General features: G+C 43.9%; 2 protein-coding genes across 7 annotated transcripts in view; one reads left to right on the top strand and one right to left on the bottom strand.

The window, feature by feature from the left end:
* vwa8 (von Willebrand factor A domain containing 8) overlaps nt 1-15,601 on the top strand; it is a 191,239-nt gene that overhangs the window by 97,470 nt on the left and 78,168 nt on the right. The gene's annotated exons all lie outside the window — the stretch shown is intronic.
* LOC130556193 (uncharacterized) lies at nt 11,054-15,223 on the bottom strand. Its single transcript, XM_057336980.1, has one exon. It carries the CDS (start codon nt 15,151-15,153, stop codon nt 14,284-14,286), a length of 870 nt encoding a protein of 289 aa, XP_057192963.1. The 5' UTR covers nt 15,154-15,223; the 3' UTR covers nt 11,054-14,283.

Below are 15,601 nucleotides of genomic sequence, written 5' to 3'. Positions count from 1 at the left end.
AACATTTGTTTACAAATGGCTCTCTCAAGTCAAGTCTCTCAAGTCAAAGAATTTAAGATTCCAAAACGTCTCGGTTACGTTTGTAACCTCGGTTCCCTGATGGAGGGAACGAGACGTTGTGTCGAACCGACAGATGGGGGTTCGTCCTTGAGAACCAATCGCTTCCGACTTCTCTAGAAAAGGCCAATGAAAATTGGCGAATGAAATTTGCATGCCGGACTCCGCCCCCGGATATCCGGGTATAAAAGGGAGACGGCGTGCCTCATTCATTCACCTTAGTTCTGAGGAGCCTGAGACCTCTCACGACTGCTGCAGAGGACAGCACGTGTTGTGGCAAGAGGACACAACGTCTCGTTCCCTCCATCAGGCAACCGAGGTTACAAACGTAACCGAGACGTTCCCTTTCTGTCTGTCTCTCGACGTTGTGTCGAACCGACAGATGGGGTTCCAATGGAAAACGCCATAACACGGTGCCCTGTCACAATCTCAACGAAGCGACGGTGACAGGCCTGGGCGTGTCAGCCGTGAACGCTACCGCGAAATTGTAACCTACCAGTGGGTAGGTAGGGGGTCCCAGAGCTTTCTTGAAAGATGGGAAGGCCCCTACCTTCGGCCTCACAGGCGGCGGCCTTGTTTCTCTAACAGCGAGAAGCCGCCCGGAACCGTAAGGCACTGGGTAAGCGCTACTTCCTCAAGTGGGGGATGCGCTACAGAGACCACTTCCTACCGCAGGGAGGAGAATAGTGGAGATACCAACATGGTCTCACCGATAGGGAAGAACTCATGGGAAGAAAGTGCACATGAACATGGACCAGAGGTCTAGCCCGTGATGCCATAACGTGCCCTTCCCCTGGGAAGGCAGGTCCTTCGTCAGGGGAATCGGCCAGGGGGGAGCTGTCGTCAAGAGCATTAGCTCCGAGAACCAAGTCCGGTTGGGCCAGTATGGCGCAACTAGTACACTTGATGCTCCTCTTCCCTGACCTTGCACAGGGTTTGTGCATTGAGGCTCACTGGGGGAAGACGTACTTCCGCTTGTCCCACGGCCAGCTGTGCGCTAGAGCCTCCGTGCCGAGGCAGGGAGTACCTTAGCGGCAATGGGTGGTGTCCAGGGAGGCGAAGGGGTCTACCTGAGCCCGCCCTGACTGTCCCAAATTAGCTGGCTACGCGGGGGTGGAGTCGCCACTCTCCGCGAGGCGTAACTGACGAGAGAGCACATCGGCTGTCTGGTTCAGGTCACCTGGGATATGTGTGGCCCTGCGGACTCCACAGGAGGAGGCGTCGGGCGAGTCGTGTTAGCTGCCATAAGCGAACGCCACCCTGGCGGTAAAAAACGCTACGGCAGTTGTGCAGTCCGACCGGACCAGCACGTGCTCGTTCTGCACAAGAGGTTGTAACCCCTTCAGTGCGGGTAGCACATCCAACAACTCTAGGCAATTGAATGCCTGCGCAGGCGGGGGCCCGTCCATCGCCCTGACACTGCGTGCCCGTTGCACACGGCACCCCAACCTTGCAGGGAGGCGTCCCCTGATGCATCTTGCCTGCCCGAGAGGGACACCCGTCCGTAAAAAAAGGTCATTGAGACCAAGGGGTTAGGGTGCGTCGGCAGAAAAGCGTAATCACCATCCGCCTGCTGCCGGTGTGCCACGCTCTCCAGGGAACTCGACTCCGTAGCCAGTGTTGGAGCGGTCTCATGTGCATCAACCTGAGGGGTATCACCACCGTCGAGGATGCCATGTACCCAGGAGCCTCCTCCCGCTGACTGCTTGAAAAATTCCAGGCAGTACAACACTGACTGAGCGCAACCGCGCTGAAATGGAGACATAGTTGAGTTCCATACCAAAAAAGAGTATGCTCTGCTCAGAGGAGAGTTTGCTCCCTTTCGGTTGACCTGTGGTCCCAATCGATCTAGGTGCCGGAGCACTAGGTCCCTGTGTGTACATAACAGATCTCACGAGTGAGTCAAATGAGCCAGTCGTCGAGATAGTTTAGTACCCGCACACCTCTCTCCCTGAGGGGAGTGAGGGCGGCTTCCACGATCTTCGTAAAGACCGTGGGGACAGGGACAGACCGAAGGGGAGGACTCTGTACTAATATGCCTGACCCTCGAAAGCGAACCGTAGGAACGGGCGATGACGAGGGAGAAGAGACATGAGAGTAAGCGTCCTTCAGGTCGATTGCCATGAATCCATCTTGACATCTGACAGATGCCAGGATACGCTTCTGCGTAAGCATCCTGAACGGCAGCTTGAGTAGGTGCCTGTTCAGGGTACGCAGATCTAGCGACCCCCGGTCTTTTGGGGACGATGAAGTACGGGCTGTGAAACCCGTTGAACATCTCGGCTAGAGGGACGAGCACGATCGCTTCCTCACCAGAGGGGTGGCGACCTCGGCCTGAAGCACGGGGGATGCCCCGAAACTTAGGCGGGCGTCCGGGGAGTGGATCGCGTAGCCGAGACGGACCGTATTCCGTAGTCACAGTGACGGTTTGGGAAGCTCAGACAGGCTCCTAGGGACCGACAGGGAGGCTAGGGGTACGCTCTGCTTCATCGACCTCCCGGGGGTGGTTCGATGGCTGGCAGTACGGATCCCTCGCCGTGGGGGGGGACCCCTGGGGAGGAGATCGGCTCTGCAGTTTTACCTGTCTGGCGAAGATGTAGCACAACGCACCATCGAATGAGAGTGCTTGGGCTAATGATTATCCTCGACATTGGGACTCGCCGCAATGTCGAGTTGCCGAACACCGTCGTGCAGAGGGTGAGAGCGGCTGTGATAATACCCAGACGATATGTGGCACAAAGCACCGTCGATTGAGAGTGCTTAGGCTGCTGATTATCCTCGACATTGGGTCTTGCCGCAATGTCGAGTTGCCGAACACCGTCGTGTAGAGGGTGAGAGCGGCTGTGATAATACCCAGACGATATGTGGCACAAAGCACCGTCGATTGAGAGTGCTTAGGCTGCTGATTATCCTCGACATTGGGTCTCGTCGTGACGCAACGTCGAGTTGCCGAACACCGTCATGTAGAGGGTGAGAGCGGCTGATATAAACACCCAGAGAGGGAGAAAAACTTTAGAAAGGTATTCTCGAACTCCCTGGGGTCTTCCCATGAGGGCCGCATTGGCTTTCGCCGCGGCTGCTGATGGGGTGGTGGTCTCCTCTTCGATGTCTCGAAGAGGACCAGGGCTGCTGGGAAGCAGAAGGTGCACGGGATCTCGGCGGCCAGAGGGCGGTCGAGTCGCGGCTGGGGAGGACATCGTGATATCCTCTATCTGCTTCCTAACTGTCGAACCCGACAGTATCTCCAAACAGCCCACCCTTGCGAGATGGGTGCATCGAGAAAGCGGACTTTCTCAGAGTTACTCACCTGTGCAAGGTTCAGCCAGAGGTGTCTCTCCTGGACCATAAGTGTGGACATCGCCCGACCCAGGGCCCGCGCGATCACCTTGCTCGCCCGAGAGCGAGGTCGGTGAAGCCGCGGAGTTCCTGCATAAGCGCTGGGTCGGTCTTACCCTCGTGGAGCTCTCTCCGCGCATTGGCCTGCAGGAAGGCCATAGCATGGAGAGAGGTGACAGCTTGGCCCGCAGCAGAGTAAGCTCTCGACACCTCAGATGCCGAAAAGCCTACGTGCTTTGGACGGGAGTTTAGGTCGAGCCCCGGGGGACATCGACGTATCCTCTAGCTGCCCCACCATCGAGGGAAGAAAGGGTGATGGAACTAGTTGACGTGTACGCGCCGAAGGGGGCGTTCCAGGTCGTACTAGGTTCCTCATGCACTTCCGGGGAAACACGGCACTGAGGGCGAGTGTGGCTTGGAGCCGCTCTCAAGCCCGAAGTACCGTGTATCCAGCCGCGAGCGTTGGGAGAGGCAGTGCAGTGCACCGCAACCCAAAGCCGGAGGCCCGGGAAAGCATGGCTGACATTTCGACACCCGCTTCTTCCTGATCTCGACCCCCCGAGGGAGGGAGCTTCAAGGAATCGTCGGAGTCTGATGCCAGTTAGTCACCCTCCGATGCTGCAACAGACACCTCATCATCACGTACCGTGTCCGATACGTAATTGAGGAATAAGACGGCGGACCGTCTTATGGGGAACGGTCAGATGAGCAATGCGAGGTGCGAACGGTCCGCGAGCCAGTGGCTGACGGATTATCGCTCACAGTAATCCTCATATCACCCTCGCTGCTCGCCGTAGCGGGCGGCAGGGCCGTAGTCCTGCCGTCACGGAACGGGAAGCAGACAAGGTGGTGGCTGAGTCCCGTGGGAACACAACCACCCGTCACGCAACGTCTGAATCGTCAGCCGCCCGCAGTGCGGGCAGGACGTATCCACAATATCTGCCCCAGCGTACTGGAAGCAGACATCGTGTCCGTCCCCCTCCTCGATGAGTGTGTTGCACCCAAGAGAACAGCGGGACATGCCACGCTGGAGAAATTTGCTCTTTTAGAGAAAAAGCTCGAACACTTCTGGAACCGCCGAGACGCCCAGGGGAAGTCGCTGCAGGAAGGGACCGTCCACTGCACCACGTCGTAGAGCCGGCAGTCTTGTAGAGAAGAACAAAAGGTGAATGAATGAGGCACGCCGTCTCCCTTTTATACCCGGATATCCGGGGGCGGAGTCCGGCATGCAAATTTCATTCGCCAATTTTCATTGGCCTTTTCTAGAGAAGTCGGAAGCGATTGGTTCTCAAGGACGAACCCCCATCTGTCGGTTCGACACAACGTCGAGAGACCGACAGAAAGGGAACAGGAATTTTACAAATATTTTCAAATTCGCCATATGATAGGTACTCTTGACAGGACTGGGCGGCTTTCATTGGAGCGGTCCAGGTTAGAGGGGATCCTGATGAATTCAACAACATTAAAAGGTAAAATCTCTGTGATATACTCTGCACTGTGTGTCACGATTCCCCTCTGGCCTCACTCAAGAATGTGTGGCAAAGGGACCTTGGGTGTAGTTTTGATGAAGACCAATGGGGATGTATATGTGAGAATGTTTTTACCCCATTATCCTGTAACAAAATTACAGAACAGAACTTTAAATTTATGCACAGGGTGTACCTCACTCCACTCCGTCTGAGTAAAATGTACCCTAATGCGTCATCAAGGTGTCGACGATGTAATACACACACGGGTTCAATCATGCACGTCTTTTGGGAGTGCAGGAAACTAAAGTATTTTTGGAAAGAGGTACACAACATTTCTTCTGGAGTTTTGAAATCTTCTTTGGACATTTCGTCCATACGGTACTTTTTCGGTACAGAGCTGGACAGGACACTTGACCCCATATCTGTTAAAAGAATCGGTATAATTTCTTATATAGCAAAAAAATGCATTTTGCTCAATTGGAACCAGCAAAAACCTCCGACATTTACTCTGTTCAAAGAACTGCTGAACGACACATTGCGTTTGGAACAATCAACTTATTACCTAAGAGGCAAGATTGATGCTTTCTGGAGAATATGGGAGCCTTTCAGTGACACTTGGCCACCGGATGGATATGTTTCATAATGTGCATGACCACATCTCTGACCACTATCGAAAATAAACTAATATATATATTTATATATATATATAATGTTTTTTTTTTTTTTTTGGCAACTTCATGATCCTGACTTTTATACCATTCCTCACTAATTGTTTTATGATGCTGTTATTTCTATCATTTTACTTTTATTTTCTTTATCACACCTCCTTTATTCATACGTTTATGTACTTATGTTTTAAATTTAAAATTCAATAAAAATACAATGGAAAAAAAAGAAAGAAATTGGCCTAAAATTTGAGAGAACGGTCACATCAAGGTTGGATTTTTTCAACAGCGGTTTAACAGTAGCATGCTTCAAATAATCTGGCACAAATCCTACGGAAAGACTCTTATTTATTATTGCTAAGATAGAGGGCCCAACAGCATCAAAAACCTGAGTAAGGTGGCGCGCTGGAATAATGTCGGTGGCAGACGTGGTTAGATTCAACTTCATAACCAATTCATGAAGAGAGTCTATCAAGATGGTTTCAAAGGCATTAAAAAATGACGTACAGACTTGAAATGAAGAGGGGTCATAATTTAAAGGGGCAATACGCTGTCTAATGTCGTGTATCTTGTTTGTAAAATACCTTAAAAAGCATTCACAAATAGTCTCTGGATCATCAAAATGCAGATCAGTAGAGGGGTTTATAACTGAGTTAATTTTAGATAACAAAATCTGGGGTCTTTGACAATTTCTAGCTATGATGTCAGAGAAATACTCTGATTTCAACTCCTTCACAGCTCTTTGATAATTAGTTAATGAGGTGCGTAGTATCCTGTTTCCATTTACGTTCTGCACGCTGATATACTCGTCTTTGATCCTGTGTTTCAGTATTTAACCATGGATCTGCCTTAAGTTTAGGTTGTTTACTCCGAAGTGGAGCAATAGAATCTAAAATTTTAGTGCAAGTGGAATTAAATAGATTAAGTTGCTGTTCAACATCTAAATTATTTGATGGACAGTGGAGACGAACAAGCTTACATGTCTCATCGAAAAGGGAAGCAAAATCCGCACTAAAGGTAGAACTAAACATGCGCGACCAAAAAGTGTTTTTTTGGTTTAACAGCCTGATCAAAAATAGAACAGGAGAACATCACAGGGTTATGGTCTGAAAAACGTAAATCCCCAATTTCAAAATCATGAATAGTGATACCGTGTAGCAAAACAAGGTCAAGAGTATGGTCATGTTCATTGTACAGTATGTTAATTTAGCTAATTCAACAACCACCAGTTTCAACAGAACTCATTTACTATATGTCTTAAAGGTGCAGTATATATATTTTTAATTCTAAGTGTAAATGTAAGTGAGGAGCATATAATATGTACAGTATGTGTGTTGGCCTACAGTATGACGTACAGAACATTGTAACAGGAGCTGGTCATGAGATCAGGGGTCACCTCTTGACGTCAGTGTTTCTGTGTCTTTGCTTTCACAAAGGTCATCTCTTAGACATGCCATGTCATCACTGCTATCTAAATAGCCCAAATCTGACCCTGAATTCCAGTCTTTTATGTAGCTTAAGGAATTTAAGCTACTTACTATATAAAGGTATTAATGGCACAGCTATATTTAAAATATTGCCTTTTTGAATTTGCAAATGGATTTATGTTATATATGTTTATATCTTCACTATGTTCTTTACCACTGTCATGACATCATCTTCTCTCTTTAGGTAAGAAATCATGTCACGGCCTAAGAAATGATGTCATGACCTCATTTTCTCCCTGTCTTGATGTGCATGACCTCCTGTCCTTTACACTGCATTTAAAGGTTCATCCAAAAATGACAAATCTGTCATCATTTACTCACCCTCTGATTGTTTCAAACCTGTATAAATATCTTTGTTCCAATGAACACAGAGAAAGATATTTGAAAGAATGTTTGCAATTTTCGGTTCTGGGACATCATCCACTACCAAGTAGGAAAAAAATATTGTATATTTTTTGTACTGTTGAACACATAATGAGATATTTTGAGGAATTTAGGAAAACAATGAGTTCTCGGGCACCTTTGACTACCATTTAATTCTTCCTACTATGGTAGTCAATGATGTCCCGGAACTGAAAATGACTAACATTCTTAGCATCCTTAACTAACATCCAAATATCTTTCTTTGTGTTCATCGGAACAAAGTAATTTATACAGATATGAAATTATATGAGCATGAGTATATGATGACAGAATTTTCATTTTTGGATGAACTATCCCTTTAACATTTTTTCAATGTATTTGAATTGTAAGTAGCGATTCTGCAGACCTTTAAAAAATATTGTATTATGTACTGGATCTGTATGAGTCACTCTTTATGTTAGGTGTCTTTAAATGCTGTGTATGTACATAAGGAAAAATATTTGATTCTTGCTACTATATTTTGTATTGTTATGGGTAGTTTTAAGCTTAGGAATAAGATAATGTAATTGCATAAATATACTTCAAATGTAGCATTTCGTTCAGTATAAAGTAATATAAAGAAAAATATTTGATTCTTGCTACTATATTTTGTATTGTTATGGGTAGTTTTAAGCTTAGGAATAAGATAAAGAATGTAATTGCATAAATATACTTCAAATGTAGCATTTGTTCAGTATAAAGTAGTATAATGCACAGTATAAAAGTGGGACCTAAAGTTCCTTTAATATCCTAGTTTGTTGTTGTTGTTGTAAAAAGCTGCAGGGTGTCTAAAGTGCAACTGTGAATGAATAACCCATTGAGTATTTAGCACTGATGTAATTAGCAGGCTTGTGGCCTTGGTGGGTCTCCTGTGGTCTACTGCTCTCTATGCTAGTCAACGCAGTAGCCTCTTGACAACCAGACTGGGACATTTTGTTTCAGGGAAACCACCTCAAAACAGGCATTTTTTACATTCCAACTGAGGCTCCTGCTCTGGCCACTGGACCGCTAGAATGAGCCGTGTGGCATCACTCCAAGATCACTTCTGTCTGGAGACAAACACGCCAACACAGTGACCTTCTGATCTCTGCCTGGAAGACACTGGCCGACCAAAGTGAAAGGCTAATGTCTTGCTGCTCAGACAGCCACTTTCTACTGTCAGAGTTTTTGTAAAAAGGCTAGTAGTCTAATACAAATTTAAATGAGAGATAACCAAATATCATCAGTAGAAATCCACATAATCAGAGGTGGACGAAGTACACAACTTCCTTACTTGAGTGAAAGTACAGATACTACTGGTCAAATATTACTCCACTACAAGTAAAAGTTGTAAAGACAGATTCTTACTTGAGTAAAAGTACAGAAGTGCGTGCTTTTAAAAGTACTCAAGTATTAAAAGTAAATTTCCTTTATGTCAGTTGTGCATTGTTTTATTGTCGTATACCTTATGCCTCTGAAGCAACCTACTGAATACACTGAGTAGCTCACAGTATCAGTGGTATTAAAGGAGTAGTTCACTTCAAAATTTGCCCCCATTGACTTTCCATAGTAATTTTTATTCCTACTATGGAAAGTCAATGGGGGCAAATTTTCCAGTGAGCAACTCCTTCAAGAGCTTTATATGTTTAGCACTTATATGTTTAGTTTAGATATAATCTTGTATGATCATTTAGCCTAATTATCCTCATTTTGTTCTTTTATTTTGTATATTCCCTTTACCAATTTAGCAGCAATTTACCAGTAAGTAGTAAGGTTCTTTTAAATAGTAAAGTGTAGAAGCCATGTGTTTGTTGGATTTATTACCATTTGTATTACCATAATTTAACTACAAACATTAACTATAGCTAGTATAATGAAACTATGGTATGTTTAGTTGCTGTGGTTTTACTAGAGATTATTAATTGGAGTATGGTTCCTATATATAGAAAATGGTAAATTTGTGGATACTGTGGTTTTACTGCAAATACCATCCCTGCTGAAAAAACAAACTAGAATGAGATTTTTAAATTAAATTCCTCTTTGTAGTGTGTTTTGGGTTTTATTTCAATAGGATAGAATCCATCACATACAAGTAGACAACAAGTATCCATAGTACAATTCCCATTATAACCATTAAATCCATTACATTTTCTGTTGTATTTTGCGCATTGTTCTATTGTTTTTATTTCAACAGGAATACTTCAACTATTGTTACTTAACAATAGTTGAACACGCACGCGTAGCTCAATAGAAGTTAACACGCACGCGTAGCTCAAGGTGTATGTGATGCTTATTTACCGTTCAGCCGTTATGCCGATCATTTTCATGACGATGTTTCTGTCCTTTGACTTATCGTAACCCACAGATGATTACACCACACTTTAACATGTGCCTTTTTCGTCTTTTATTGTTCTATTTGCCTTTTTAGAGTGCTATGAATGGTGTAGCAGCGCCTACGTTTACATTAGTTTAGCAGGGAAGATCCCAGAGTTGCCAGATTTGCGTTAAAAAATCTGCCAAATGGCCATTCAAAGCTTGCCGGAAAACGGCGAGCATAGAAAAACTGAAATACCTGGCAACAGTAAAAGGTCCTGGCAGTTCACAAGCCAGATAAATTGCGCACACAGGAAACCCCGCTGCATAGAAACCATTTTCTACTTTTGGACCTTTTTATAAATGTAGTGGAGTATGATATTTGTCTTTCAAATGTAGTGAAGTTAAAGTACAAGTACTCAGAAAAAATAATACTCAAGTAAAGTACAGATACTCAAAAAGTGTACTTAAGTACAGTACTCAGGTAAATTTACTTCGTTACTGTCCACCTCTGGTCATAATACATACAAGTTAGTATATACCTGTATGTATGTCTCAACTTTATTTATATAGCGCTTTTACAATTTCATTGTTACAAAGCAGCTGTACATGAGACACATTGACTACAAGCAAAACAATCAAAGTTGTACCTGCAAAAACAAGAAAAGGTTGAAAACACAGAAGACAGACACACCCACACACAAAACACTCCACACACACAACACGCACACGCACCAACACACACAGACACAGAGACACACACACACACGGATGCGCACGCACACACACACAACACACACACACACACGTACACACACAAGTACGCACACACACACACACGCTCAGTGAGAGCACACATTTAGGATAAAGGAGAGAGAAGCACAGGTCAAATATAACAGACTATAAATTCCTATATGCAATATTAATTAAGTAAAACTTTAAAATTCTAAAGCAGCCCCCCCGGTCAGGCAGATAGTGCAAAAACAGTATGCAAACGGTGGCGAGGAACCCAAAACTCTAATCGAGAAAAAAAACCTCAGGAGAACCCAGGCCCAACCAGGGGATTCCAGTTCCCCTCTGGCAAAAGCTGCTGCCTCTGCACAAGCTCCAGAGAACTTGCACAACAAGGCTAAATAAAATAAATAAACTTAATAATAAAATAAATTATAGTTTAAGATTATCATTAATAATCTAATAGCATTTGAAGTTTTGTGGTGAAGACATGTCAAGAGACCGCGTCCTTCTTTATCCAGCTCTATCATCTCAGCTCTTGTCAGGTCCCCACTTCCCATTCTCCGCTCTACCATCAGGTCAGGCCATGAACTGCATCCTGCTCGCTGTGGTAACCTTGGAACAATGAGACAAGACTGGCTGAGAGTAGAGTACTGTTCTGTACTCTTTGATGCAACAAGTACATCAGTTGTGTTTTTGGTTCCGGTTGATCTAACTAATGCAGCCTAAACCCTCTGAAGATTTATATTATGGAAGAGTAGTGTATGCAAGATTAAAAAGATGCGTCTTTAGTCTAGATTTAAACTGACAGAGTGTGTCTGCCTCCCGGACAGTGCAGGGAAGACTATTCCAAAGTTTAGGCGCTAGATAGGAAAAGGATCTACCACCTGCACTTGATTTTGAAATTCTAGGTATTACCAACTGACAGGACGCCTGAGAGCGTAATGCACGTGAAGGACTGTAATACAAAAGGAGTTCATTCAAGTACTGAGGAGCTAAACCATGTAAGGCTTTATAGGTAATAAGCAAGATTTTAAAGTTAACGCGATGCTTTATAGGTAACCAGTGCAAGGTTGACAGAACCGGGCTAATATGTTCATACTTTTTTGTACGTGTAAGAACTCGAGCTGCCGCGTTTTGGACCAATTGGAGTTTTTGTAATAAGCCTGCAGGGCAACCACCTAACAGTGCATTACAGTAATCTAGTCTTGATGTCATGAATGCATGAATTAACTTCTCTGCATCTGAGATTGACAGCATATGACGTAGTTTAGATATATTCTTAAAATGGAAAAACGCAATTTTACAGGTGTTGGCGACGTGGCTCTCAAATGACAGATTACTATCGAATAGAACGCCAAGATTCTTTGCTGACGACGAGGGTTTTATGGAACATCCGTCAATAGTTAAACAGTATTCTTGGTTGTTACTTATAGCAGTTTTCGGTCCAATAAGTAACACTTCCGTTTTGTCCGAGTTCAGTAATAAAAAGTTGTTACTCATCCAGTTTTTTATATCGACTATGCATTCCATTATTCGATGGAACTGCTGTGTTTCATGAGGCTTCGAGGAAATATAAAGTTGAGTATCATCAGCATAACAGTGAAAGCTAACTCCGTGTCGCTTTATTATATCTCCTAGAGGTAGCATGTATAATGCGAAGAGCAGAGGCCCTAAGACTGAGCCCTGTGGTACACCGTACTGGACTTGCGATTTGCGTGACACCTCATTGTTTATTGCTACAAATTGAAAACGGTCGGATAAATAAGATTTAAACCATTTCAAAGCTATTCCCTTAATGCCGACATAATTTTCGAGTCTATGTAGGAGTGTGCTGTGGTCAATGGTATCGAATGCAGCACTAAGGTCTAGCAGCACCAATAACGAGATACAACCTCGGTCAGACGCCAATAGCAGATCATTTGTAACTCTGATCAAAGCAGTCTCTGTACTGTGACATGCTCTAAATCCAGACTGGAATTCTTCATTGATGTCATTCCTTTGGAGGAAGGAGCATAATTGAGTTGAAACTACTTTTTCCAGAACTTTAGATATGAAAGGTAGATTCGATATAGGCCTGTAGTTCCTTAGTTCTCTAGGGTCGAGTTGGGGTTTTTTGACAAGGGGCCTTATAACAGCCACCTTATATGCTTTAGGCACATGTCCTAATGTCAGAGATGAGTTAATAATACCAAGAAGAGGATCTATAATTTCTGGGAGCATCTCTTTCAGTAGATTTGTAGGTATAGGGTCTAGTATGCATGTTGTTGATTTAGATGATCTAATAATTTTAGACAGCTCATCTTGATCTACGGTATAAAATAATTGCATTTTCTCCTTAAGGGCGCTGTAGTTAGTTTGTTCAGCGGGTTTCACTTCTGATTGCATTGTTATAATTTTTTCTCTAATATCTTGGATTTTATATGTGAAGTAGTTCATAAATTCATCACTGCTATGCTGATATACAGGATCAGAAGTCACTGACGATTTATTTTTTGTTAATTTAGCCACCGTGTTAAATAAAAACCTAGGGTTGTGCTGGTTTTCTTCTATTAGTGATGAAAAGTAGGCGGATCTAGAAGTTATTAGGGCTTTCCTGTATTTTCGAATACTATCCTTCCATGCTGTACGAAATACCTCTAATTTAGTTTTCTTAAAGTTGCGCTCCATTTTTCGGGCCGCTTTCTTTAGAGCCTGAGTGTGTTCATTATACCACGGTGTGGGGCTGCCATTTTTAATCTTCTTTAAACGTAGTGGAGCAACTTTGTCTAGCGTTACCGAGAAGGTGGAATTAAAATTTTCAGTGGTAATGTCAAGATCTTCAACGTTATTTCTCATGATTTGAGACAATTCGGGCAGATTATCGAGAAACGCATCTTTGGTAGTTGAAGTTATTGTTCTACCATATTTGTAACAATGAGTTTTATTTGCAGCCGTAGGCCAGTGAAGCAAACATAATACCAGATAATGATCCGAAATGTCTTCACTCTGCTGAAGGATTTTAACGTCGTCCACATTTATACCGTAAGACAGTATTAAATCTAAAGTATGATTACGAAGGTGAGTGGGTCCTGACACATGTTGACTAATGCCCATGGAGTTAAGAGTGTCTTTGAAAGCCATTCCTAAGGCATCTGTAACGTTATCTACGTGGATGTTAAAGTCACCAACGACAAGGAGTCTATCTGCGGCCAGTACTAGTTCTGATAAGAACCCACCAAATTCTTTAATAAAATCTGTGTGGTGCCCTGGAGGCCTATATACAATAGCTAGAATCAATTTAAAAAGAGTTTTATCTTTAGTATTAGGTGTTGAAACATGAAGAACCATGACTTCAAAAGAATTATATTTAGAGTTCGACTTCTGGGAAATGCTAAGAGAGTTATTGTAAAGTGCTGCGACACCTCCCCCTCTGCCTTTTAGACGAGGCTCGTGTTTATAATAATAATCTTGGGGGACAGATTCATTTAAAGCAATATAATCATCTGGTTTTAGCCATGTTTCTGTCAAACAGAGCATGTCTATTTTATGATCTGTTATCATATCGTTAACAAAAAGTGCTTTATTAGAGAGAGATCTAATATTTAGCAATCCGAGTCGTAACAGTTGATTATCTGTATTTTGTTCATGTTTAGTTTGTTTAACGTTTATTAAATTACTTTCAAGAGGTTTACGCATTATTTTATGTTTGCTAATCCGGGGGACAGACACAGTCTCTATTTTGTGATGTTTGGGAGAACGGATTACTACATGTTGTACATTTTGTGTATTCTGCGACGTGAGACGGCAAGCAGACAGTTGGTTAAGCCATACTGTCTGCTCCCTGACCTGGGCCCCAGCGAGTCAAGTTTTAGCATTAGCATTAAGACTTTTTGCCATATTTCTAGACAGGATGGAAGTCCCAGCCCAGGAGGGATGGAGACCATCTCGTTTCAACAGGTCAGGTCTGCCCTCAAAACTCTTCCAGTTATTTATAAAAACTATATCATTCTGCAGGCACCACTCAGACAACCAGCCATTTAGTGATGATAATCTGCTATAAATCTCATCACCACGATAAGCAGTGAGGGGGCCAGAGAATATTACAGTGTCTGACATCATGCTTGCGAGCTCACACACCTCTTTAATGTTATCTTTTGTGATCTCCGATTGACGGAGTCGAACATCATTTGTGCCGACGTGAATGACAATCTTACTGAATTTACGATTAGCCTTAGCCAGCACATTTAAATTTGACTTGATGTCAGGCGCTCTGGCTCCCGGTAAACATTTGACTATGGTGGCTGGTGCCTCTATGTTAACGTTCCGAACAATAGAATCACCGATAACTAGGGCACTTTCAGCAGGTTTCTCAGTCGGTGCGTCACTGAGCGGGGCAAACCTGTTCGAGACTGTAATCGGAACGGTCGAGTGATGTTTTGTCCTGCGACTACGCCGTCTCACAGTCACGAAGTTTCCCAGCTGCGGGGGATTTTCAACCGGAACCGAGCTGTGTGCGCTAATGTTGCTCGCATCCAAAGTGTTTTCTATCGTCGTTAAACTCTTACTATCCTCAGATAAAGATTGGATGCGAGACTCTAATTCTAAGATCTTCTCTGTCAGCCTAACTATTTCCCTGCATTTATCGCATATAAAGCCCTCGCAGCTGACAGAGAAGGCTAAGCTAAACATATGACATGAGGTGCAAGTAACAATAATAGGAATAGAAGCCATAACTCACCGGATTTGAAGTGCAATTCCAATTTACCAAGGTTGCTCGATGGATTGTAGTATACTCGACTAATATTAGAGCGAAGTGGTAAGCGCACTGATACAAACAAGTTGCCGGCAGCGATGCAGGAAACAGGAAGCAGGGGAGCGTAATGCACATGGAGGACTGTAATACAAGAGAAGTTCACTCAAGTACTGAGGAGCTAAACCATGTATGGCTTTATAGGTAATAAGCAAGATTTTAAAGTTAATGCGATGCTTTATAGGTTACCAGTGCAAGGTTGGCAGAACCAGGCTAATATGCTCATACTTTTTTTTACGTGTAAGAACTCGAGCTGCCGTGTTTTGGACCAGTTGGAGTTTTTGTTGATATGTTATGCTGTGCTACAGACAAGAGACAGATTATGATTTAAAAGGGCCCCGGGGCCAGTTACCTCCAAGGGCCCCCCTC

The sequence above is a fragment of the Triplophysa rosa genome, linkage group LG6, assembly GCF_024868665.1.
Source record: "Triplophysa rosa linkage group LG6, Trosa_1v2, whole genome shotgun sequence".
Taxonomy (NCBI): Eukaryota; Metazoa; Chordata; class Actinopteri; order Cypriniformes; family Nemacheilidae; genus Triplophysa; species Triplophysa rosa.
Note: the sequence above shows the minus strand (reverse complement) of the source record. Positions and strands in the feature narration are given on the sequence as shown.

Bases quoted from the DNA above. Each gene is read 5' to 3' on its own strand.
- LOC130556193 (XM_057336980.1), bottom strand. From the start codon at position 15,153: ATGGCTTCTATTCCTATTATTGTTACTTGCACCTCATGTCATATGTTT.